Genomic DNA, 25,971 nt, shown 5'->3' on the forward strand with positions numbered 1-25,971 from the left:
TCGTTTTGACTTATTTCCTAGCACATTTATTCTCACCTACCCTGAGCAGAACGCGATCACCTCGTGTTTTTTTTTGATGACTAGATACCCGCTGTGGGATGGACTTAACGCTACAGGTGAGGCGACGGCCTTAGGTCTTCAATTAATTGTATTTCGAATTAACTGAATTATATTATTATTTATTTTTGTGTTTACTGGGCTGTGTGAGACTTTAGTGTATAAACCCCAGGAAAAAATGAATGACCTTGGTCCTGACGCCACTGTTGAACACAGTAGAAATGATTTTTAAACAGTTAGAGGGAAATGATAATATGCTCTTTCTATCCAAGCTTTGCCATGTTCAAGGAAGACCTTTATGATGCATGTAATTGTAAAAATATTGGTTAACTAGACGAGCTGGGTAGCAAATATCAGTTGCTCCGTCACACGTTGGGCTAAAAGTTACCTTTACAATTGCAGACGTATCGTCTTCTTTGCACTGTTGGATTCTCGTCGTTAAGAAAGTACTTGAACTGGAAATTTTTGTAAAAGTCGAACATTCAATCATTAAGATGACAGCGTGCCCAAGTATAAACCCGTTTTTACAGCGAGTTGAACAGCCAACAAAACTATCACTTGCACGGCAGTTTTCATGATTCAGACGACAATAATATGCTGCGGTTTAAGTATTAAATCTGGCCGGCATTATCGAAGAAAGAATTTTGTCAGATTACTGTCCATTTGTCATTAGAAAAACAATACAAATAGCTGGGGCTATTAATTTTATTTTTTCTGATACGTCAATAATTGATCGTTTGCTGCGAATTCATCTCACCTGAGTAACCGAGGCGGCGTAGGACGAGGTGAAGCAGGTAAACGACGCAGGACAAAGTTGACTGAGGGTAGCTTTATTATGTGAATAAATATAGGGTTGGGGTCGTGATCGCTTTTATGATCATTATGGACCGGCGTTTGGGGCGATGTGCTTATAACATTACCTGTTTGGCTTGAAGAAAATAAGTACCAGACTTTGAAATGTTGGAATCAAACAAAAGGTAAAACGAATACTAAAATTGACGGATCTGTGGCTGCCTTGAACTTGAGTTTATCTCACAAAAATGCACGCAGCGTCTTCTGTTCGATTGAGTAGCAGTTGTGATGTTCGTCGTGTGCTTTGATCAGCTAATAGCCTAAAGTGATCTGATCTGCCCACACTGACGACTCCATGACGTGGTGCATTTATGACGACTGGATCTGTTGGCATAGTTGAATAATAATTAATAGAAATGTACTACAGCTAACGTTTGCTTCGTAAAGAAAAGTTCTATAGTACTCTATCCAACCTATCTCTGACCTTAGCGGTTACAATGTGGTTTTGGGATTCCTTAGGCTTGTACGAGGTACAGAATGAGGAGAACTTTAATAAGCAATGTGTTTTCTTTGTAGGTAGCCTTGTTATCTTGTAACCTGTCTGCGAAGAACTAAAAAGCGTTGAGAAATATACCCCCCCCCCCCCCCCCCCGCAAAGCTTCTGAGCTTATATTGCGGCAACTGAATCACAGATTTGTTAAGAGCTTTTTGAGTTTTGCTAATGTGCTTTTTGATAGGCTGAGTATGAAGAACACAAAATATAAGAGCCATTTCCTTGGATAACGTTGGGGTTTTACGGGTGAAGGCAGCAAACCGGAGGGTGAAAGTCACAAGGACGCACGCCACGTGTCTCGACGGCACGTAATAACCCAATGTACTGATACTTTTCTTTTTCAAAATGCTTTTTTTTAAAGAAATTTATGGCGGAGATGGAATAAAAAAAAATAAAGTGTAAACCAAAAGTGGGAGTAAGCTATTTGTGGTCTGACTGCATTTTGTGGAAATTTTCAGCTCCTTTCTTCCTCTTGATCATTATCACTTGATGCTGCTTTCGTAGAAAATTAACAGATCGGCTTTAGGAAATTATCTCATAAAAGAAAATCTGTCGGTTGTAAGGAGCAAATGGGGTTTCCTTGAATGGCCTCGAGCTTTCTCTGCGCTGTCATCTGTTTAGGCTTGGTTGACGGCCTCGTTAATTTACCGAAGGCTGCGCACTCAATGTTCAAATTACGAGGCTTACGGCACGTATGAACAGTTCAAGTCACAAATGCGTCTCAAAATAATGGACTTATACCTCCTAAATTTAACTTGTCCAACTAACAATTTCAGTTCAACTGGTATGAGCGCACTTAAAGATCATTAGCTGCAGCGTTGCGGGGGTGCTTCGTCTCGGAAAGACGGCTCTTATCAAAAGTAACAAATAGAATCCGACCAAGCAGAGGCAGTGACACGCAAAAAATTACAAACTGACAACAATGACATCAGTTGTCGATACAAATGCAAAAAAGGAGGGATAGACTGGCTGATGTTTTTTCTACTGCATATCAGTCCCTGCTGGATGTGTGAGTGAAGAATTCTAACTATCCAATATTTGGAGCGAAATCGTCAGAGCGTGAGTTTACAAGGGGAAAGTTCAGCCAATCAAAGTGTTCAATCACAGGGCTGACGTGACTCTTCTTCTTTTTTTCTTTTTCCTACTCTTGTTGCGACAGGTATATTACAGAGAGAGCGGTAGCAGTACAACAGTGCTCTGTGGATTCATGTTTGGTTCGGGACATCTACGATTAACAACCAGCTACAGCCGCGCTAATGTGTGTGTTTTGTAACTTTAACACATTAATTAGGAAACAGAGGCCTTTTTACGATAATCCCAGACGCGCAGCAAGCTTGCTGTCGTTCTGAATTACGACGCATTTAATATTTCACTCTAAACTATATATTTAGATTTTACGTTTGGAACAGCTAGAGTCGTGCAGCTTGCTGCAAGAGGTCGTTCACAGCACCCGCTCACATGTCACCTATGCTTCACATGGCCAGGCAGACCACTAAATTACCACAGGACTTTGGAAACGAGCGTCATTTTGTCTGACAGGAAAGGCAGTCGAAGACGTGGAGTGTAACTACGATTTCTAAGTCACTCTTCAGTTTTCTCTTACATGCAGCTTCTTGGTTCATCTGAAAGTCCGCTGAAATATTTCCTTTGCTTATTTAATGTGGCATTTGAATGACATAACAACAGCGAAATGACAGCCGACCTATGGGATTCGGAAAATTTGCAAGCGTCTTGAACGACAGACAAGTTGGATAGTAGTGTATTTGTAGAGCGTCGTTCTTTCCTGTACGAACCGCGGTGAGTTTGATGCTTTCTCGTTTTTGATACTTATTTACATTAATTGAGTTTTATTTGGGGGCATATGTAAAGGGTATGAACGCAGGCACTGGAAAAGACTTATGCCTCCCATATAAGTTTACGTTATTCGTGATCCCGCGTTTTTATGTCTGACGTGTGGATGACTTTATCCAGAGGATAAAATTTCTATTTTGAAGTGAAAAAATGGCATCTGCTTTGCCTACGTATACACGGTTTTGCAGGTTTAACCTCTGAAACGAGCACTACGTACGGTTCGTCGGTCCACATTTATACACGCTTCAGGTTCTTGACTCGATATTTTTTCTTTTTTCCTGTGAACGCAATAAGCCCCCATTGGAGACTTGTTTTAGTGCCAAGTTTAGTGCGAATCTTACTTTGCCAAGCCATTAAAACGTTTCTCAGAAAACTCGAATTGATGATTTATTATTACTGCAGTTGCGATTAAGTTCCTTTCGTAAGCGAAAGACACGTTTCACTCTTAATGCTCGCGTCATTATATTGCTCTAATGTAGGATTTAAAATATTATTTTATCGAAGAGCATTTCAGTCATCGTTGCAATCTACAAATCTTCACTAATTTGCCAGCAAATAATTCTTGTATTTTAAAAAAACATTTAAAACGCACTTAATGCCATCACTAAATATTCTGCGCAACCAGAAGCTTGCGGGAATGCTCTTGATCGTAGTTAACTCCTGACGGCAAGTGAAACAAATTAAACTATTCCAAAGCAAGTGCTACCTGAACTAATTATGGGTCTACTTCTCAAACATTTCTGTTCTTTCTCTTATAACCTACGTACAACAGTAGAGAGGTTTTTATACCATGGCCCCCTTCGTATTGTCTGCAAGGGCGTACGTGTGTATAACAAAGACACGTTTGGTCCCTGGTGTTTGAGGCAGACATAAGATATGCTATTAATTTGAGTTTGGACAGGAAAAGTTAAACAGTTGCATTTTATTTCATCACTCTAAAGAACCGCAGCATACCCGCTGTCTCAAATGAAAGATAGACGGCAGTCATTTATAACGCAGATTTGGATATTTTGGCGTTTTGAGTTTTATGACCGCGTCCCCGTTGTAGACTTCATACACGGGTCACGATTCGTTAAACCAGAGCAGAACTAACATGTTTACATACTCGGTAGCACCTCATAGATATTTTCGACGCGTGTATACAAAATGCTTATGTATGGAGCAGAGCTCTGGTACTGTTTTGAAAGAATGTCAAAAGTTCCCATGCTTTCAGTGATGTTTTAGGCTTCTTTGGTGTGGAAACCATGTATCATATACAAAGTGCCCTTTCGCCAGGATGCAATAGGCAAGATGGCTCTGTCCACTAAACTGAAGTGTCACGTCACTGACCTAGAGTGTCTTCGTCACTGACCTACAGTGTCACCGTCACTAACCTAGAGTGTCTTCGTCACTGACCTAGAGTGTCACCGTCACTAACCTTGAGTGTCATCGTCATTAACCTTGAGTGTCATCGTCACTGACCTAGAGTGTCACCGACACTAACCTTGAGTGTCATCGTCACTGACCTACAGTGTCACCGTCACTAACCTAGAGTGTCTTCGTCACTGACCTAGAGTGTCACCGTCACTAACCTTGAGTGTCATCGTCATTAACCTTGAGTGTCATCGTCACTGACCTAGAGTGTCACCGTCACTAACCTTGAGTGTCATCGTCACTAACCTAGAGTGTCATCGTCACTGACCTAGAGTGTCACCGTCACTAACCTTGAGTGTCATCGTCACTAACCTTGAGTGTCACCGTCACTGACCTAGAGTGTCACCGTCACTAACCTAGAGTGTCTTCGTCACTGACCTAGAGTGTCACCGTCACTAACCTTGAGTGTCATCGTCACTGATCTAGAGTGTCACCGTCACTAACCTTGAGTGTCATCGTCACTAACCTTGAGTGTCACCGTCACTAACCTAGAGTGTCTCCGCTACTAACCTAGAGTGTCACCGTCACTGACCTAGAGTGTCACCGTCACTAACCTTGAGTGTCACCGTCACTAACCTAGAGTGTCTCCGCTACTAACCTAGAGTGTCACCGTCACTGACCTAGAGTGTCACCGTCACTAACCTTGAGTGTCATCGTCACTAACCTTGAGTGTCACCGTCACTAACCTAGAGTGTCTCCGCTACTAACCTAGAGTGTCACCGTCACTGACCTAGAGTGTCATCGTCACTAACCTTGAGTGTCACCGTCACTAACCTAGAGTGTCTCCGCTACTAACCTAGAGTGTCACCGTCACTGACCTAGAGTGTCACCGTCACTAACCTTGAGTGTCATCGTCACTGACCTAGAGTGTCTCTGTCACTGACCTAGAGTGTCACCGTCACTAACTTGATATAAACAAGTAGCCTAGGTTGTTTCAATGCAATAGTATCCTAAAATGTTTTAATATAACATAGTAGCTGTTTTATACAAACCACCAGCCGGTACCCAGCAAACAAAACCTTTTATAATGTTACCGTAACGTTTTTGGGATATAGAACGTTATGGCAACGTTATAACAATGTTTTGGGTTTGCTTGGTAGTATTTCAAACACTAAACCATTTTGTTTTTAACGCGTTGCTTAAATTATTTTAAACCACTAACTTAGAATAGTTTTATCTCCTATAAAGGAGGCCTAGGATTACTGATGAAATATTGAATTGCAACAGAAATAGAACGGCTGTGGAGATACCCACAGCAGTGACCGGTAATAATAATAGTAAAGATGTGATAGAGAAACTCTTTGCTGACGTTCAGAATTGTAGATATGTAAATATTCTCTACATGTAATGGAAAAATCAGTCCAATAAGTAAGAGAAAAGTTTTCATGCACCCCCATGCAGTTTAGATCTTAAGGGACAATGTACTTTTGCCCTAGAAAAAGAAAGAATGCAATTTTTTTCGTAAAAATACTTCTTTGTGCTAAAAGACTTATTTCTTGACATTTAAAGCAGAAAATTACGTTGCTGTAATTGATACTTGTTAAAGCACCCCTCTTCAGAGTTATAGATTACACATTTCGTACCAAAGAAAGTTACAAAGGCCCATATGAAACTACATGCTTGTCCCTTTCACGATCTCTTCGACAGATGAAAGGCACATTGGTCATATCAGTTCTGAAATCCAAAGGGACGCTAGCGTCTTATGTATCATTTATAGCATTGTATATATAGCGAGAGAGAGAGAGAGAGAGTCGAAAAATACGATTGAGTCCATCCGTTAGGTGCGTTTGCTGTTGGTCTCGTGGCGAACTGAGGAGCACACATTGCGTGACTTGACCAAGAACAAATGTTACGAAACGGTTGGAATTGTGTTGTAGCTTTAATTCCCTAAATGATTATCGTGAAGCAATACACGAGATTGCCACTAACCACAAACTAATGACCACTATAAATCATGGTTTCTAATCATATTTGTGACCAAAGAGGTCAGCGTTTGAAATGTGTATATCGTTTAGTTTACCACCAAACATTTGCGTGTAATAGTCCAGAGAGACATTGTTGGTGATTGTTTTTCTTTTTTCTTTTTCTTTTTTATTTCGTTAAGTCTTGATTCTTCCTTATTTTGGAGTTGCTTGCCAGTTCTTGGCGCGTGCTCTTCTCTTGACGACAATTCTATTTGGCAGGATGATGAAAGTTTATGTAACGTCCCTGATATCCAATCGACTCTAGTTAGTTCTATCTGTTACAACAATAGTTTTGAGCGGTTTCATTAAAGTATAATGACATTAATTAATGAAACTCGATGCTTGAAAAGCCGGCGTAGTTCGGGGAAATCAGCGTCCATTTACTCTAGTATTTATGACTTATTGGTCCGCATGGGGGAAATCCTCCAATTGGAACCAATACATAGACAATAAATGCCAAATCACTAACTATGTAACAATCCCCCCTTGGGAGTGCACGGACTGCAGTCTAATGTCCGGTGGGGCACCTGCTCTTATTACTTGTGATCAAATCTTGGTGATTGCTGAAAGGCTCGGGCTGCAGTGTGTCCGCGTGGAACCTAGAAAGAGAACTATACAGTCTTGATGGAAATGTGTTAAGGTATGTCAAAGGGAAAAGAACATCTTACTGGCATACCAGGTCAGTGCAATATTGAACCAGGTTTTTGGTGATTTTTCTGCATTACGAGAATGGGTTAGCGGAAACACCTCTTGATCTTGTCGCCAAAGATAGGCTCAGATAAGTCTGGTTATTACTTTAATATGTTTTTGCCTCCATGTAATTGCACCAGCCATCTAGATTTGACCGCACAGTCATAAATTGAGTGGGTTTTAGTGACATTGAACAGATGCTGTGAGAAATCTAAGAATAACGGTAATACCGCGCGGTTTCTTGTCCCAGCACCAAATCTGAGATTCTGCGGTCGCCGAGATGAGATGAGTAAAGAAATACATATGTGCAGCATTGAGGAGGCACAAAGTGCAGTCAATGAACAGCAATGAACTGTAGCAAAAGAGTTGAGTTCTCGTGGTAGTTCATCTACTTAGACATCTGCGTCGAGTTGCGTTAGCTGCCTCAGCAGTCATCGTAGATAGCGGAAGCGGAGTTTCCTTGCTGAGAAACAAAACATAGACCTTTACTTACGTTTATACGTCATGGCCTAAGTTCATGGAATTGCTTCAAGAGTATTTTTACAATGGATGTATATTGTTCTTAATTGCGCGTTTGCTTGGTTGGTTATATTAAAGATAAGGTATGTCTTACAAGTTATAGATGAATACGTTACAGTTGAAACGCGTATGTTGAAGTAATCTATCGGTTTTACTACTTAGCGGGCCCATCAGACGCTGTGCGAGATATTGATGTGTAGATCTGGTTCACTGCCTCGAAATATTGAAAATTATGTGCTATAATTGATATGCGCCTTCGGTTCATTGGTAAAACTTTAGCAGCGTCGTCTTGGCAGCACTGGAGTGTATCTGGGGCTGTAGAAGAGGCGTTTGGTGGTCGCCGAGGACCACTGCCGCACTTGGAGCAGGAACAGAGGCCAGTAAGTTGACCAACTCCGTATGTCAAGTAAGTTGTGGCTGGAAATTTGACCATAAAAACAGTTGAAAGTAATGTTTAACCTCAAGTGTTCAGGATGCCGCTAGTTTCATGTTAATCGATAAGAATAACTATTTAACAGAAAATTGTTCTGCAACCGCAACTTACTCAGAGTGAAGAGCAACAGATTTCGTGAGCTTCAGATGTGTAGCTGCAAATGTACTCTCTGTCATTTCGGATCCAAAAATGAAATTGGAACTTGTTATACCAAAGATTCATACGATGAACACAAGCAGTGTACGACCGAATCCCTTTGTTAACTACATGTAGGTACACCCCTTCGTCAAAATTGTCTCCCTATATTTTAATATGTTCAATTGTTTGAATAATACGTGTGTTTATGAACGCTGATTTTACTAGAGAATCGCAGCAAAGCTTTTTGGGAAACTTTTCTGAGGACAATAAAAATGTCCGGATTTACATGTAGTAGGACCTGCTGTGGTCCGCAAGGACTCGGTTTGCGAAATGTAAGAAAGATAAAGAAGAACATTAAATTTACGGCTTGTACCGGTAGACCTGCATGGCTGTGGCGTATGTAGGTTGTGGAAGTTATAATTAGGCGTGTAGAATGTCACTTCTTATTCGGTATCGGCCGGGTTAAAGGCGGACGCCCGCTTTTATTCAATTTATTGTTTGGAATTAGATGCTGGCTTGGGTTGTTTAGAATCATTCGAGGATTGGATCTAACATGCTTGGTGGTAATTTTTATTTATTAGGCATACAGTTGGTCGTTCTTAACTAATTCTGTGGACAGTGCCTTTTTTAAGGTCTTTGTGTATGAAGAGATTTGGATAGGTATGAATCGAACGCACCATGGCCATATTGAAATGAACAGAAATGGGAATAACCTTCAAATCAATTGTTTGCGTATTTGAAACACCATTATTTCTTCTCTGTCACTGGTCTCTTTTTCCCAGTTTTGAATTTTTCATTTCTGTATCGATTCATTCTTATTCCCCTGGAAACTGGATGTCATTTTAAACATGGCGATTTTTAGGACGTTAACTTTGGGAATTATATACGTATAAGGGTTGTTTGTGGCCTCACTGTACAAATGTATATGATACGAGCAGTCCCCTTATCCAGAGATCTGGGGTGATCATTTCTCATTCTAGAGCGCGGATGGAGCTATTTCGTTGTCCGAGATGAAACAGAATAGCTCAAAATCAAACCGAAGTACACTTTTACTGAAATAGATGATGCCATGTTTTTCATACTTCGATTCCAGGTTGATGACTTTTCACGGAAAACACTTGTTAACGCTATTACATCTAATCAGAAACATTTTAATGACGTTCTTATTGAAAATATTTCAATTACTAACAGTGTTTCGTTCGTTGATTACTGAAATTAGGATGCACCTGACAACGGTGGTATAATTGTAGAAACTTCAGCCAAGTGCCCATATAGACGACTTAAGTTGGATTTCAGGTCGTCAATAGCTGCGTATTAGCACCTAGAACAATACACTGAGACTCTTGTTGATGGCAGCTGGGGTAAGCATTCAATAATTCACAATTATTATACGATACTTCATTTGGTGTACTGCAATTTATTGGCGTTGAAGTACTATTCTGGGCTGTTGTAAATTGCAATCGCCATTCAACTTTATAAGTATTGCATTTTCACTTAACGTTATATGTGGCTTTTAATTCCAATGTTTTACAATAAACTGTCCCCAGAAAGTGCAGACAAATCACGTTAATGTGAATTTGATTATGTGTTAGACAACGCGTGTGTACAATATGTGAGTAGCAGTGCTGTCCACTATTGTTGATCGTTATTCATTCTGGAAAGAAGCATATCCTCCTACACGTGCCTCTCCGAGTAGAAAAGAAATGTGCTCCTATGCCATTATTTTAAAATACCCTCGTAGTTTGCGTGGCATCCGATGGCATAGTTAAGCTGGCTTTATTTGATGAAGAAATAAGCAGTAATTACCTAGAGCGCAGCCTTTTTATGTACAGACATTTAGTGTCTTTTTATGTACAGACATACAGTGTCTTTTTATGTACAGACATAAAGTGTCTTTTTATGTACAGAGATATAGTGTCTTTTTATGTAGCCATCGCCTGTGTCTGTCGTCCCCGTCAGTGTCGACGTCGCCGCCGCAGTGCACATTCAGAGAAAGCACAATACGTCGAAAACCGTTTGGCCTATTGGTGTCAAACTTAAGAAACTGATGAACAGAAGTAAAATTCAGGTCGAGTTCGAATCTCAGCTTCATTGGATCATTTTCATGTAACTTATGTTTTTTAGCATTTTATTACCCTATGTGATGGGCGTTTTATATTCAAATTTCCAAAAGTGATCAGTATTACCAAAATACAGGTCGAGTTCGAAGATCAGCTTGGAAATCAAGCGGCAGAGGATTAGATCGTTCGTTTACCAAAAATGTTCTTACCCAGAAAGTGTTTTTAGCGCCTGGGACAACATATGACCCTCAAAAGATAACGGAACCTATGCCCAGAAGGGTGGTGGCTAGAACAAGATCATGTAGCTATTCTACAACAGGTTGGCACTGACATAATAACATGGGTTTCGTAAGGGCAAAAGACTGGTCTGTAAACTTGTAGTAGAAATACTAAATTTACAAGAATTTTCCAATAAAATACTAATGAAAAACCTAACAACTCCAGCTGTTGTTCACCTTCAAGCAAAATATGATGCAATACTTTTGCCACTCCCCTGTTGTTGTAGGGGTTGTTTATCTTAGTTACTGTTCTGAATTATGATGGGCCGATGAGACTTTTATAGGTTTATGTTAAATAATATATATATATATATATATATATATATATATATATATATATTTCAAAATTGATTTTCATACTCAAATGTTTCTTTTTGTACATTTAAGATCATGGCTGAAATGAATATTTTGATGCTGTCTTATTACTTCCAAGTTCTTATCGAGGTGGTGTCTGTCCTGCTTCTCTGAACATGTAGTTTACTACGTACGTATTTCCTAACTTTTTATACGTATAAAAATGAAAATTCTATTTTCGATTTCCACCAATTTGGCTAATTCTACTCGTACAATCCATCTTTTATCAATCTAAATATACCCTGTATAGATGGATGCCAGATGAGCCATTCAAAATATGATTTTCCTTTTGAGATTTCCCCGCTGAGATAACATTGAAATGTTTTTTATGAGCAGCAATCGCCGCTAAATGCCTTAGCACTTCAGATCGAGAAGGGATTAATTTTCTTCTGAAATTTGAACTAAGTGCCGCGCTTCTTGTTCGAAATTGACTTGACCTGAAACGCAAAGTGGGCATAAATTGGCTGTTTTTTTTTTTTTTTTTTTTTTTTTTTCAGTTGATTCCTACGTGGTGTTACAATGGTGACGGTTGAGAAGAGAGTTTACCTGGTATTGTATAGCATTGAAATAATAACTTGTATTAGATTTCAATATAAGATCGACCTTTGACGATCCGTGACATCCACTAAAGCTGGTTGCCATAGCTACATTACGTTTTAGTGTCTTTACCGATTAGATAATTTTACCACATATGACGGTGTGGTCTTCGCAGGAAGTCTTGCCATTGTTAACGTTTGTGACAGACTCGAGGTTCTGTCCGGTTGTTTATGTTCTAAGGATGGTAGTGGTATTTAGGTGTCTTATAGCTAAACCTGATCTCTTCTCTTTCGATGTCATATAGGATTTCAAATACGCCACAGTCCCTCACACAATGCACTGTGTTTGAAATGGTTTCAATAATTGAGTAATGGTCCAAAAACGCACATTTCTTCTGGATCTACCATGCGTTGTGCTTTGTTTTTGTATTAGAACTGACGTCACACGATCGCCACTATCCAAGGCAATTATACTTTATGTTTAGAGGTCGACAAACTGTTGCCTTATTAACGCAGATATTAGTTCTTGTTTCTGTTCAGTCAATTACCACTGGTATAGAAGCAGACAGTCAGGCGACAGTCGAACCCAGCCTAAACCCGTCATTTCCCTTGCTGCTTCTGCTGATTTCGCCATTTCCCGTTGTATCATATAGACAGCGACAACTGTACTCGTTACCCAGTTTAGCTGCCTCTATATACGTATGAATATAGAATCAGTTACAATTACATTGTAGTAAGTTAGGTTATGCCTTCATTTTACATGATAGCATTGTAGATGATTCAGCTTGTTATTTACAACACAAGCTTATAGAACTGCTAAGGCCTGCACTTCGGCAAGAACCGTGTTTCTAAACTACAACTCAAAGCAATGATCAGTGGAAGCCGCTGTTTAATTGAACTCGTTGCTGCAGTGTCTGCGATCCCGTTTGGCTTCATTGGTGATGAACTTGCGCTCTTTTCTGACGCACGTTTTCCTAATTTGCCATTTACAACACAGAGTCGCAGTGCGGCAGGCCTGACAGCTATTTAGAACAGCGCGGACTTTCTTTTTCACACCGATTTTAAAAAGAAATTAATGGATATACGTGTTAAGGAACAACCAGCACTTTGTAAAGCAAATAAAATGGATTACATGGGCTTCTGCCAATTCACGTTTGCGTTAAACCCATACGGAAGTATTTTTTAAAAAATATGTTTATTTTTCTCATATTCATTTTCGCGGAGTTTCGTTAATAGTCACTTAGTTGTGTATGATGACGGGATGAGGAGTGGTATGGCAAGCCAAAGGCCGACATTTATATCTTGGAGTGTTTAAAAAGTAGCAGGTGCCTGCTGGGGAGCACTTCCACGTGTTACATCATACATCATGTCCTGACGGAGTTAAAGCGACAAATGTGGCCTTCTGATATTGCAGTACCGTAGATCGGAACAAACGTCACGGGATTACTAACTATATTTGTGTGTTTTGCAGTTTTTGCAATTAAATATTGTTTCACTTGCCCAATGAAAGATAATTTAACTAGTCCTGGAAAAGAGGTTTCATTTGAAAGGTTTAAGAGTGACATGCTAGATATTAAATAATGTGGGTGTATGCGTCTTGAAACAAAAGTTTTTCCATAGAATACGTGAATGAATGTTCACATTGTGTGGTAAACTTAATCACACAGTATTTAGTCATCGTGCTTTTGTAGTACTACGCTTTCCTCTCATATTTAATATGAGCTTGCTCTTTATTGTCGATACACAAGGGAATTGTCTATGCAGCAATTAGGTCCAAGAACATCTCTGCTTGCTGAGACTGATATCCCCGTGGTTCAGTTAAGCTCTCGGCTCTTGTTTTGGACACTGGTGTCTTCCTGACTAACGGACTAAAAGTGCTGTTGAGGAACCGTGGATTCAGCGGCATAAGCTCCGCATTACACAATCGTAAAGTATCTTTGTACGGTGCAGTTTATGTCTATGTCAGCGAACCTGTCCGTCTGTCTGTCTGTCTGTCTGCCTGTCAGATTTTTTCCTGGCCGTCAGTAGGGGCCTGTACATATACATGGAGTAAAGAGAACGAAGTAGGTCTTTGAAGGAGCTACAGGTATTTGATTCGCAACGTGTTCACATTTGAGACGAATTATTCAACTGATCAATTTTATAATAATGATTTAGGAAGTTTGAAACCAGACTTATGTTCACGTAATACACAAGGGTGACGGTGCCTCGTAGAACATAATGCATAGTTTTTTTCTGTTGACTTTTAAAGCAATTATTTGATTGAAACTCCGATGTTTGCGTTGATATGTGGCTGGGACATGCTCACTTTGCTTTGATTTTCAACATTGCGCAAAATGGAGTGGATTTTTTTAAAGATTGCCATCCAGACAATGAGGCAATACATTTGAATGGAAAAGCAAACAATTGGGTGTCCAGTCTTTCTTTCTGTCTTTCTTTTTCCAGCAGTGCGACGTATATAGTTTTCCTTTTACTCCATAGGGTGCGCTGCTGGCCTGACCATTTTCTCAGTTTACCAAAATCTGGCGATGCTATAAATAAAATTATCCATCGGGTAGAAGACTGATTACAGGGAGAATTAAAGGAGCCATCCTGAGACAAATTGGAGTCACAAAAATGTATTTACTGGAATTTACCACGAATTAAACATGAGATCTTTCTTTATCTTTCTTAGTTGTTTGTTCAGAAATTTATTGCCTAGTAGCTTTTATTTTCCTTTAACTTGGATTATCGATTGATCCTTCTAATGTCTTATTGGAAAAAAGCAAAAAAGATCTTTCATCTATCTCTGTTTGTGTCTAATACTATTTTTCTTAAATCTTAATGAGTGTGAAATGTTGATGCTAAAGCGTAATCCACTCTGAGGTGTGCCCCAATTGTTGGGTTTTATTCAAATATCTTAAATATTCTTGTTCTTGTCAGCACTACCCTGATGAGTGTTCACTTTTTCTTTTCAAAACGCGAAATGTACAGATTGGCGTCAGCTGTGACAGAGACAATACTTCTCGACAGATACAATATATGGGATATATTTATCTTATGAAGTCTACTTATTCTTCCTTCGAGTTTGGAACCTTGTTTTTATAAATTATTGATGATGTTATATTTGCTCATTTCAGTTGATTTATCTGAACAGGGATGTACGGACTTCTTCTGGAGAGCATATATGAGTATCTGAAACAGACTTATGGCGAAAATGTCGCTGAAGAGATACGGAAACGCGCCAATATTCATCAGCACAGCTTTGTCACACACAAGGTGTACAGTGAGACACTGGTCCCACGCATGGGGGACGCTGCTGCCGCCATAACTGGAACGCCGAAGGACGAGTTAATGGAGCAGTTTGGGGTGGCATTTGTAACCTTCGTTGGTCACTATGGTTATGACCGCGTGCTGAGAGTTCTTGGGCGGCACATGCGCGATTTTCTGAACGGACTAGACAATCTGCACGAGTATCTGCGGTTTAGTTATGCCAAACTTAAACCTCCGTCGTTCTTTTGTGAAAATGAAACCAAAGAAGGACTAACTCTTCATTACCGCAGTAAACGCAAGGGATTCCTGCACTATGTGAAAGGGCAGATTAAAACGGTGGGCAGTTTGTTCTATAACACACATGTGGAGATAGACGTGATAAGCCACCGGGAAACCGAAGATCTCACCCACGTTGTATTTCAGCTCAAATTTGACAATTACGCATATAGGGAACCTGTTGAGAAAAAGGACATAACACAAACTACAAAACTTCACGTCCGTTCTGCTGTGTTCTTCGATGTTTTTCCATTCCACTTGGTATTTAACAGAGACATGTTGATACGCAGTGCCGGGAAGGGTTTGGAGCAGGTTCTGGAGGGACTGGAAGGACGACAGGTGGATACCGAGTTCGTTATGATGCGACCCTTGCTAGAATTTACCTGGAAAAATGTAAGTAAATATTTTCTTTACTTTCACAAAGTACGCAGTGGTCGTGTGGCGAGTGTACTGTTCTGTTTATTTGCCCAGTGCACGATGGGGTCGCTTACCAAAAATGAGTTGTAACGCCTGACCACGACTTGAAATTAATAAAACCACGGAGAATTAATTAGTAGAGCCTACTGAAATATTGCAGCCTTGTAATCTTGTTCTATTGAACATATGCATTATATATATTCTATATTATATATGTTATAGCCTTTATATTACAACAAATGACTGTAAAGATTTTGAAAAGCACCTTGTATTAATAATGTTAATTATTATAACCTTTAATGGATTAGAACACCGATTTGAGCAGACATCTCCTCACGTCTGCATTTTAGCAATGAAAGTGTCACGGATTGATAACTATATTCCGCTTTAGAGTTCACTGACTGCCTGGGATGTTGGAATTCACAATTATTGTGTTTTTGTCAATATATTTGCGTTCACGGATATATTACTTCCATCGTTTGACATTGATGAAAGAGGGACTATTTTCTGTACTGCAATCTCTCTCTTCCTTCCAGGTAATGTCTCACACTAATAACGTGTTTGAACTTCAATCGGTTAATGAGACCAAAGCACAGCGGCAGCAAGATTTAGATGATCTAAGCGACGATGGTAGGTTAACACCCGGTCCACTCTGTTAATCCGTATATTTAAAACAATCTCATAATGCATTTTTTGTTCGCTGATTGCCATATAATGTCTCCATTCAAACTTTTGTATACATATATAATGAATTTAACGCATATTTTCAGCATCTTGCTTCATCATGAATTTCCTTTGCGCTGTGCATTTGCGCTTCAAACTAACGTATATTTAGCAGCTTGCGAACAAATTACGGGAGATCCGTGAACATTGCTTTTCTAAATGCCCCTTTCAGGTCCTTTAAATGTGTATAATAGACTCTGACGGGCAGAGTACGGCCGCTGGTTCTGCATGCGAAGACTGCAGACTTTGCATCTAGGCATGGGTTGGTTCAGTAGTTCCCCACGGAATAATGTCTTAGATCATATTCCATCAATATTGGGGAAGCTAGAATGTTTGATGAGCGCATAGATCCCTTGGCGTGATATTTCACTGAAAAACATCAAAATTAATTGAACGTTATTGTAAAAAATAAACTCTTTATTATATAATCTAGGTTAAATACTGCACCTGTATATATAGATATCATGTTTGCTCCCCCCCCCCCCTGTGAGTTATTAAAGCTGACCAAGATGCCAGATAATTACAGTAATCACCAGATATAATTTTAAACAACAGACCGGGTGCTGCTAACGATTCGGTTGCTACATTTAAAAATGCTGGCGAAATAGTTATTACCACTGTCTCCCGTGTAATGGGAATAAAAAAGAAAATCGTTTCTAAAGAAATTCAAAGCCCACTAAGGAAAGGTCTGAAAGTCATACCTCGTAGACAGTAAACACGTTTGGTGATTTTAGAAATGATGTCCTTTTTTATCAAGAAATGATGTAACATTCAAAAGTAGGATTATTGTGCGTACTGAAAATGGAATGACGTCCCTATTGAAATGATGGAACTGTGCTGCCTCTTACATTTTGATTTCTTTAGTCACGATGACAGGTGCTTTACACAATGCCTGTTTTTCTCACGATTCTTTGGAGACGAAAGGTTAGATCTACACTTGTCTAAAATGATATCCCTTTAGAAATCCGAAACCGCCAGTGAGGCATACGAACTGATATTAGTATGATTGATTTTATCATAAGGACTTGATTATTGTTAAGTGTTGATTTTGACAAGTATTTAAGATGATGATGGTTTCCTATAACCCCGTACTACATCCCTTGAAGGCATCTACCCAAAATTTTGGGATAAATGTATTAGCGCGTTTATTACCTAATTGACCTGGTCAGGTAACTGTCTTGATGCCCTGGTTTAAAAAGGGTGAGGTGTTCGATAACATGCGTCGACATTAAGTTAACGCTGTCAAACAACACTCTTGTAACATTTTTAATGTTTTTATCATATTTCAGTTCAAACAAGTTCCCCAGCAAATAATGTAAATTAATTGCAAAAAGTTATTATTCAAATTTGGATTTCGTTCCTCAATGTCAGATTACTCTCAAAAATGTTACATCAAGTTGCAGGTTTGATTTGAATAAATGCAGCAGTGGCAGTTTAACCCACGGAAACACTTGCCTAAGCTATTATAAACACTATGAAGGTTATTTCTTGCTTCATGTAAAATACACGAAACCTATCCGGACTGTGTTGAACGTGAACCGCTGTTTGCAGTCACATGTTGAAAGGCTGGTTCTTATTCACTAGATGTCTGCAGCTTCCAAACCGAGACTGCATCGAGACGCACACGTGTTAGTCGTGCTTCCAGACGCATCAGTTATGCACAATCTCAAGGTACTGACGGTAGCAAGACGCTGTACAATACGTGTGTGGTGGCTGCGCTCGTTGTTGATTTTTAGTTGCTTTTCCCACTCGTTTTCTTATCATTTACTTTTTTATTTTTACTGGTGAACTTGAAAGTGTATGAAGGTTTTTATTTCATCACTGCAAGTAACAAACCAGAGCGCATTAGAAATCCCCATGGAAACGAAACACATTTATAGGATTTCTAAGGAAAATGTTGTCTCTATGGATTATGAAAACTAAATATTTCAACGCACAAACGCGTTTGTTCACCAGCTTTTATATTGCCCTAAATGTGTTTTCTGGCTTTTTTTCTTTTTTGATGTCATAATGCGATATGCGATGCGATGCGTTGTGTGTGTTTGGCGTTACTTCACTGCACAAGCATGCCAGCCAGTGATCCAGTGTGTATTTAAAACGCTATCACAACTGCACCACGGGCCTTGGCACATAACACGGATCACTTGACCTCACACGCTCCTTTATGTGTTTTCTTTTCTATTGGGCATTATTCAGTCAAACACCTTGATTTGTGCATTTTTTTATTTACTTTTTTTGTAGGGTACCAACGGCTCCGTCTTTTACTTTTATTTATCATCATATTTTACCTTCATTATCTTTGCTTTCTCTAATTGATATTTATTTGCGCTTGAAATGGCGCATTGTTTTCTATTTTGTGTGTGCATGCTTATTTATTCTTTTATTGCTCTACACCTTTTTTTCTTTTATGTTAATGTGCATAGATCCAAGGCGCCTATTTTCTACTCAAAACGGCCTCCCACATGACGATTCTAGTGGGCATGATTCAGGTAATTCTTGAACAACCTTATCATGGCGTATTTCCATTGCTATTCTCTTTCTTGCAACGGAAATATCTATACAAATCTATACAATTTTAAGCCTTGACATTGGTTATACTTGATTTGTTTTTAGCATGGTGAAACACTGTTGTCAATACAATTGCATGTTTTTGTTATTGTGTATATTGCCTTGATCGTCAGTTGTCTTAAAAGACGTGCCTCTTGTAGATTTTTTTACTAGGAAATTTTATTTTTAAGATTTGAAAATCAGTTTGAAAATTGTTCCATATAAAACCATTTGAAATTAGTTAGTCGACACAAATTCGCATGGAGCCCAAAACTGAAGTTTCTGAAACTTGTCAAAATTGGTTTATCCATTTTTAGACTGTGGCACCATCTACAGTCAGCCTGCGCATGACCAAGTGTACAACTCCGCGCGGACCTCCTACCTGCGTCTGAAGGGACAAATGATGTTCATGGAGGAATGGGACTCCATCTTATTTCTGGGGACGCCCATGTAAGATTTGTTTTACAGTAGGAAACATATTCTTGAAGAGGCAGTTGTATGGTGTCAGTTGAACTTCCTTGTGAACCACATTTTATTATTGTAATTGGAGATATACTAAATAAAAAACGTTTACTACTACAGAGTTAAAACCAAATACCATTATTTATTTATTTATTTATTTATTTATTTATTTATTTATTAAGGGGAGTGTTCCATAATTGCTTATGTCGATGCCAATGTTTGTTTTCAGCATGGAGAACCTTGATGTTATGTTTACAACCGGTCTCTATATCAACGATCTCAGTATGCACGACTCCAGCAGAGATTTGGTGTTAGCTGGAACACAGCAGTCCGCAGAACTCAAACTAGCCTTGGACCAAGTAAGACTTAACTGGAATGAAATTGGGCACCTACACGTAGTTGCTGTGTTTTAAGTGATGTTATCTGGCAAGACTCGACCAGTTTTAATATTTTTAATGTTAAAAAAAAAACAGTAGAACACCTGTGTACAATTTAATTGGTTTATAATGCTTCTTTACCTTCTCTCTATGAATATTATGAAAATCATTCTGTTATCAGTTGCGTGTATCTAATTTACATAACTTCTTTGTGACTATGGGGCCGTTCTTTCTTCTAACAGGAGCAACAGAAAAACAAGAAGCTAGAGGAGACAATGCGGAAGTTGGATGCAGAAATGAAGAAAACAGACTCGTTGCTGTACCAAATGATTCCAAAAAGTGTTGCTGATCGTCTGCGTAAAGGGGAGCCCGCCATGAACACTTGTGAGGTAATTGTTTTTCGCTTTGTGTGTGCGAGAGCGCGTGCGGGCTTAAATTGATTAGTCACTCGCCGGAATACCAAAAACAAAATGTAACCACCACGGGTAAAGTAGTCATATTATATCCTCGGACATAATTCTTGTTACATCCGACTATAAACCCCACTTAAAGCTAATTACCAATATTAGTGTTATTCGTTGTCTGTTGAAAGCTATTTGGTCTTGTTTCTCACAGGTGTTTGAAAGTGTCACCATCTTGTTCAGCGATGTGGTAGGGTTCACTACTATCTGCAGCCAGATCACACCAATGCAAGTTGTGGGGATGCTCAACGCCATGTACACAGAATTCGACCAACTCAGCGAGAAGAACCAAGTCTATAAGGTACACATTACGGATGATAAACTCAAAAGCTGGTAGTTTTTCTCAGTCAGTTATCATCTAATACGAATCAATGGAAACCATCCGAAAAAACCTAAAACGAGGTTGTCGGCACTGCTTAACGTTAGGCGAGACTGGAAAACGCGCGAGAATCCGCGTGAAGTGGGGCTAACAGTAAGGGTGAAACTACAGGTGGGAATGTCGTCTTAGAATGCAATATACAGTTGATACCTAAAACATGGTGAATATGTACTGTTGTGCAAAAGACCATTACTACATAATTAGAGAAAAACTACATGTAGATAATACACTGATAATCCTGTGCATCGCCATTATACCTAACCCTGTTCTTGGACATAATAACGTAATTTTGTCCAAGCCCCCTTTTTTTCTAAAATCTCGTAAAATAAAATTCCTAAAAACTGAAATCTCGCTTGGTTTACGCTAGGATGAAAGACTTCGATTTATCACGGATGATTCCCATTGACGATTGTTAAACACCTTGCCTCGTCTTTTATTGTCATATTGATAGAGCCCAAAAAATTGAACTTCAACTGAATACATGTACATGTACATGTACTTTGTCACTTTGGGGCACTAGGTTCGACTATAATTATTTATCCGAATTCATGTTCCTTAGGTGGAGACGATAGGGGACGCTTACATGGTGGTGGCGGGAGCACCTATCAAAACCAAATACCACGCGCACCACATCTGTAACATGGCGTTCGACATGTTGGACGCCATGTCCAACCTCACCGACCCCTCCACAGGCGGCAATATGAGGATACGAGTGGGTAAGTGTCGACAATAGTGGAGTGGCTTTACCCCCTACCAGGGCGCATGATAGATTTTTTACAGATATTCACAGATATGTCTCTATTTAGATAGATGGTCATTTAAAGCCATCTATCTAGCTAGAGACATATCTGTGAATATCTGTAAAAAAATCTATCACTCGCCCTGGTAGAGGGTAGAGTGGCTTAGGGTAAAAAATTGGCCAAATCATGACACGGCGGATAAAAGCACCAAATTTTGCACGTGGTTACCTTTTGACATACTAAATCATTTTAGACCCGTAGCCCTCTAAAAAATTTTACCGTTTGGTCAAAAAATCCAAAATGGCCGCCAATTTATGAAATTCTATAGAAATATATACATACCTATGTTGATTTTTATCAAATTAAGCATTTTCTCAGTGTTTTCCACATCCTTATCACCCGTAAATTATGCATATATATTACATTACAAACTAGTGTTCTTGGACTTTTTGAAAAATCCAAGATGGTGCAGTATGGCATACGGCATATCCCTACTGTGTGATGTATTCCTGCCACTCTGTATGCTGTGTATGTTTTATGAGATGTGTATACGAATTTCATTGTGACTTTTTCGTTTTCGTGCTCCTAAAGCTTTGGTCATCCATGACCATTCATATGTGTGTGTGTGTGTGTGTGTGTGTGAAAGAGAGAGAGAGGGAGAGAGAGAGAGTGTGTGTGTGTGTGTGTGTGTGTGTGTGTGTTTTACTTGCTCTCTATGTACACCATGTATATCTGTCTTATTTAAGGCGTACACTCGGGTGCAGTGGTAGCAGGTGTGGTAGGGATGAAAATGCCGAGGTACTGTTTGTTTGGGGACACTGTGAACACGGCCTCTAGGATGGAATCCACGGGAGAGGTACTGTGATATCACATTGGAACACTATCCACACTGGGTTTAATTAAAACAATATTGTGAAGTGCGTACACACACACACACACACACACACACACACACACACACACACACACACTGTATACATTCTAATACAAAGTGAAGTTTTGCACGATTACAATTAACGCACGTTTTCAAAGGTTGTTGTTTTTCTCGTACACCCTACATTTTTTCACATTAGTTAAAAAATAATTTGTTCATTACAAGAAATATGCATCCCTGCTCTTCTTTAAAAAAATTATTTCACTTAGGCCATGAAGTTACACGTCAGTGAAACCACAAAGCAGTTTATATCAAGCGGAGACGGCTACGTGTTACAGGAACGTGGATCTATCCAAGTGAAGGTAAAGTAACAAACTTTGTTTCTACTTTCTGCCCCCCCCCCCCCCCCACACACACACACACACACACAAACACACAGAACCACCCTCCCACCATTTGCTTTCATGGGCTCTCCTCTCTACGTAATGCACATTTCTCAAAATTAAAATTCAAATACTGGACGTCAAACGATCTATTTGACAAGGTGTAACTAACTACATGTTTTTATTGTAATTTCCTTGGCCAATGTTTCAGGGCAAAGGTTCCATGAAAACCTACTGGCTCATGGGGATTCCTGGGCACGACCCGGCGAAATACGCGGAGCTGGCCAGGAGAGGCTCGCACATGCCCCCCCTAGAGAACGGCAAACACGTCAACGGCTTCGATACATTGGGTCCCGAGGACGCAGAACTCGATGGTCTTGAGTCCGATAAGGTATCTTTGGTATCCCCTCCCCCAGTGCCTGGTGACTGTGCTTTTGTCCCACCTTTGCTGTCCAATGATCATAAACCCGCTGAGCCCTCTGAGGACGATGTGAAAAGCGGTCTCAAGTCGCCTTGTCCAAACAAGGACCAGGGCAAAGCTGTGAACGTAGACGACCAAAGGGTAAAACCGACAGACGTGTTTGCTAAAGGGGCTGGGAAAGGGAACGGCTCTCACTACTCCAACAACAGCCTAAACGTTGCCATGAAGAAGGTTGGCAATGCAGAGAAGGCGCGTAAGGAAATGTTACGTAATGATATTAATCCTGATATAGAGCCAGAAAAGAAACCTGCTCCCACAAAGAAAAGCAAATTTTGCAATTTACTTTGAAAATTAATCGTATACCAGTAGGTAGAACGCTCTAAAATTGTTGGTGCGTGAACGCTCCTTAACGCGCATGCGTACATTACGTGGACTTTAAAAAATCAAGAATACTCAACAGGTGCTGTCAAAAACTGAGCTCAGAGGTACACGTGATTTGAAAAATTATTAACACAAAACCGTCCAATTCAATTGTCATCCGAGCTGTGAAATATTTACATTTTCCTTTTTTAACTTTTGCCTTTTAATTATGTTCAAAATCCATAGTTGCAATTGCGGTTCAACAATCCAAGTCGTGTTTACACAAGAAAAATACAAATTAATCTGCTTTGCAAAGCTGTTTGATGAACGCGCGCGCCACGTCGCTCAGCATAGATTTTTTCTTTATATCCACATTTCTCCCAGTTTTATGTTTAGTAAATACATTCCGTGTGAGGTATTGTTTGAATGTCTTTTTATCAGTGTTTTCGTCTCTCTAGTTTGATATGTTACTTGCATTACCCCTTGCATGCCTTTAACTTCCCTACTGATTTATGTTTGTATCACTATCTTTGATGTTATGCAAAATGTCTTTATATTCGCTCTAAAAATGACAGGTTAATATTGAGAATGTCCATTTATGGATAAAACGCCCGCCTTTCCGAAGAAAAACAATTTGTTTGCACCAAGAATATTGGTTTTATTATTGTGTTGTGTCAAACTGATACAGCGCCGCCCATATTTTTCGCTACAGTCACCTGGTCTTACCGCGGTGTAACCGTCCCCTTAAACGCGGTAAATCCTGTGGCGGTAGGCAATGGCAGTGCGATATCAAGCGTATCTTTGAGAGCATGTTGCGTGTTGTGGCGTGATTGCACCATCTCACCAATGGCTTTTTTTGTTTCTGTTACAGACCTGATTCCAGACACTCCCACTGGATTGCATGTATGACATCTAACTCAACAGTCTACAACGTCCTTAACGTGTTTGGAGAGTGACGCGCGCATTCTACTACTACTAACTCTAACGACGTTAACAATCCGAAGCCTGATCATTCACAATAGCTGAAACACAAGGACTCCAATCCTGAGAAGATAACTTTGAGGCTGAGCTTATTTGTGTCTGACGACTTTGACTTGGAGAGAATTTGTCTTTGGCCGCTACCTACTTGTGCATGTAGTTGTTCCTTGTTTATTGTGATGCACTTATAACTGTATAGGGCCCAGTTGAGTCAACGTAATGTGACATTAACCCATCCTGGCCACGTCTAGATAACTGTTTATTGTGTATAACATAAAATATAGAAGTGTTTCAAACGTTAACTAATTCGACCTCGTATTATATGTTTGGGTAACTGAACTAACTTGTGATCTTACTGTGTACTACGTGATATGACGGTCCCTTTGGTCCTCTTGCAGGCTTTGAGAGAGTCAATTAAAAATCACAGCACCTTCACTGCTGGACATCAAAATAACGGACAAAATGACCTTAGGTCAACAGCTTTCTCAACAAATGCAAGAAACCTAAGTGGAAAACAATCGATCATTGATTTATATAGCTTTTTTGTGTGATTTAATCGACCCTAAGGCAAGTTGACGTATTGTCAACAAAGCATTCTACTGTGCAGTTACCGGCGGATTTGGTCAAAATATTATTAAAATTCTCTCAGTTTCAATTAATTTTACCAAATTTGATACGACTGATGATGACCCGCGGATGAATATTATTATCATTATTAGCTACTAACAATAGTGAAAAACGACTACCACATTTTATAGCATTAACTAAATTGCCCATGATATAATTATTTAATGCCATTTGAAGTTTAATACTAAAATGTGCGTATTCCCACATAACACATACAATTGGTTACGTTGGCATCGCTGGGCCCCGCTGTGGTCTTACTTCTTTTGGAATGAAAAATAAGACGATTGACTGCTACCAGTTTTTGAAATGTTGGAATTAAGTGGATGACTGTGCTGAGAGTCAGGTGTAACAATTCGTCTATTAATCCGAAGATGGTGAGACGTGGCGAATATCTAAGTGTAAAGTATATACATGTATATGGTCATATTTTTATTAAGCTCTTCCTAATACAGACATAGAAAACAAAAGGTCTAAAAGACGCTTTTACATAATTTTATATTTGAGTTTAAATTGTGATGACTTTATTCAGATACACATAAAACACTATTTGTAACATTTCTCATTTACCTAATGCAGTATCTGGATTCTCATGTCATTTATTTATTGATTTCTTATGAGTTTAAAAATAATAATGACAGGTCTGGGCTTTTAATATCGGTATCAACTTCATATTGTACTGCCTTAACATTGGCGCACCAGGTCGACGCACAAGTAAAGGATTCTTTGCTAGAGTTTGTATTGTCTCGTTATTTCCTGTGATCCGAATTCTCCTTTGTATAAAGCACTGTATATTGTCAAATCTATGTGAGAATAAATAACCAAAGATGAGATATATCTTTCAAATCATCATCACATTTGTATTGTCTTTGCCTTCTGAAAATACTACTTTATAACCCAATATAAGGTTGCTGCTTTATGCAGGTTACAAAATTTGCACTCAAACTACACGAACTGTACAAATGATGGATGGCAGTGAATGAAGATTGTGTCAGTTGTGACAGCCAGCACAATTGGACACATCCTTTTTGTTCAGCGACAATTACTGTACTCATCTGC

At 39.4% G+C, this 25,971-nt stretch overlaps 1 protein-coding gene across 15 annotated transcripts; it reads left to right on the forward strand.

Moving 5' to 3' along the window:
• The first annotated feature begins 18 nt into the window (after positions 1-18).
• Positions 19-25,764, forward strand: LOC106173881 (soluble guanylate cyclase 88E). Of its 15 annotated transcripts, none has more exons than XM_013555198.2 (13): positions 2,103-3,199; positions 14,758-15,559; positions 16,120-16,213; positions 17,891-17,977; positions 19,171-19,303; positions 19,545-19,674; positions 19,935-20,081; positions 20,308-20,454; positions 21,092-21,248; positions 22,019-22,128; positions 22,416-22,508; positions 22,741-23,199; positions 24,182-25,764. In XM_013555198.2, exons 2-13 carry the CDS (start codon positions 14,777-14,779, stop codon positions 24,185-24,187), a joined length of 2,346 nt encoding a protein of 781 aa, XP_013410652.2. In that variant the 5' UTR covers positions 2,103-3,199; positions 14,758-14,776; the 3' UTR covers positions 24,188-25,764. The 15 variants fall into 15 exon arrangements, with proteins under 15 accessions (XP_013410641.2, XP_013410652.2, XP_013410653.1 ...); XM_013555199.2 differs by having other exon boundaries at positions 22,741-22,920; XM_013555196.2 differs by having other exon boundaries at positions 2,104-3,199; positions 22,741-23,203.
• The last annotated feature ends 207 nt before the right edge of the window (positions 25,765-25,971 follow it).

This window comes from Lingula anatina, chromosome 1, assembly GCF_051362555.1.
Source record: "Lingula anatina isolate TDL-2025a chromosome 1, LinAna3.0, whole genome shotgun sequence".
Taxonomy (NCBI): Eukaryota; Metazoa; Brachiopoda; class Lingulata; order Lingulida; family Lingulidae; genus Lingula; species Lingula anatina.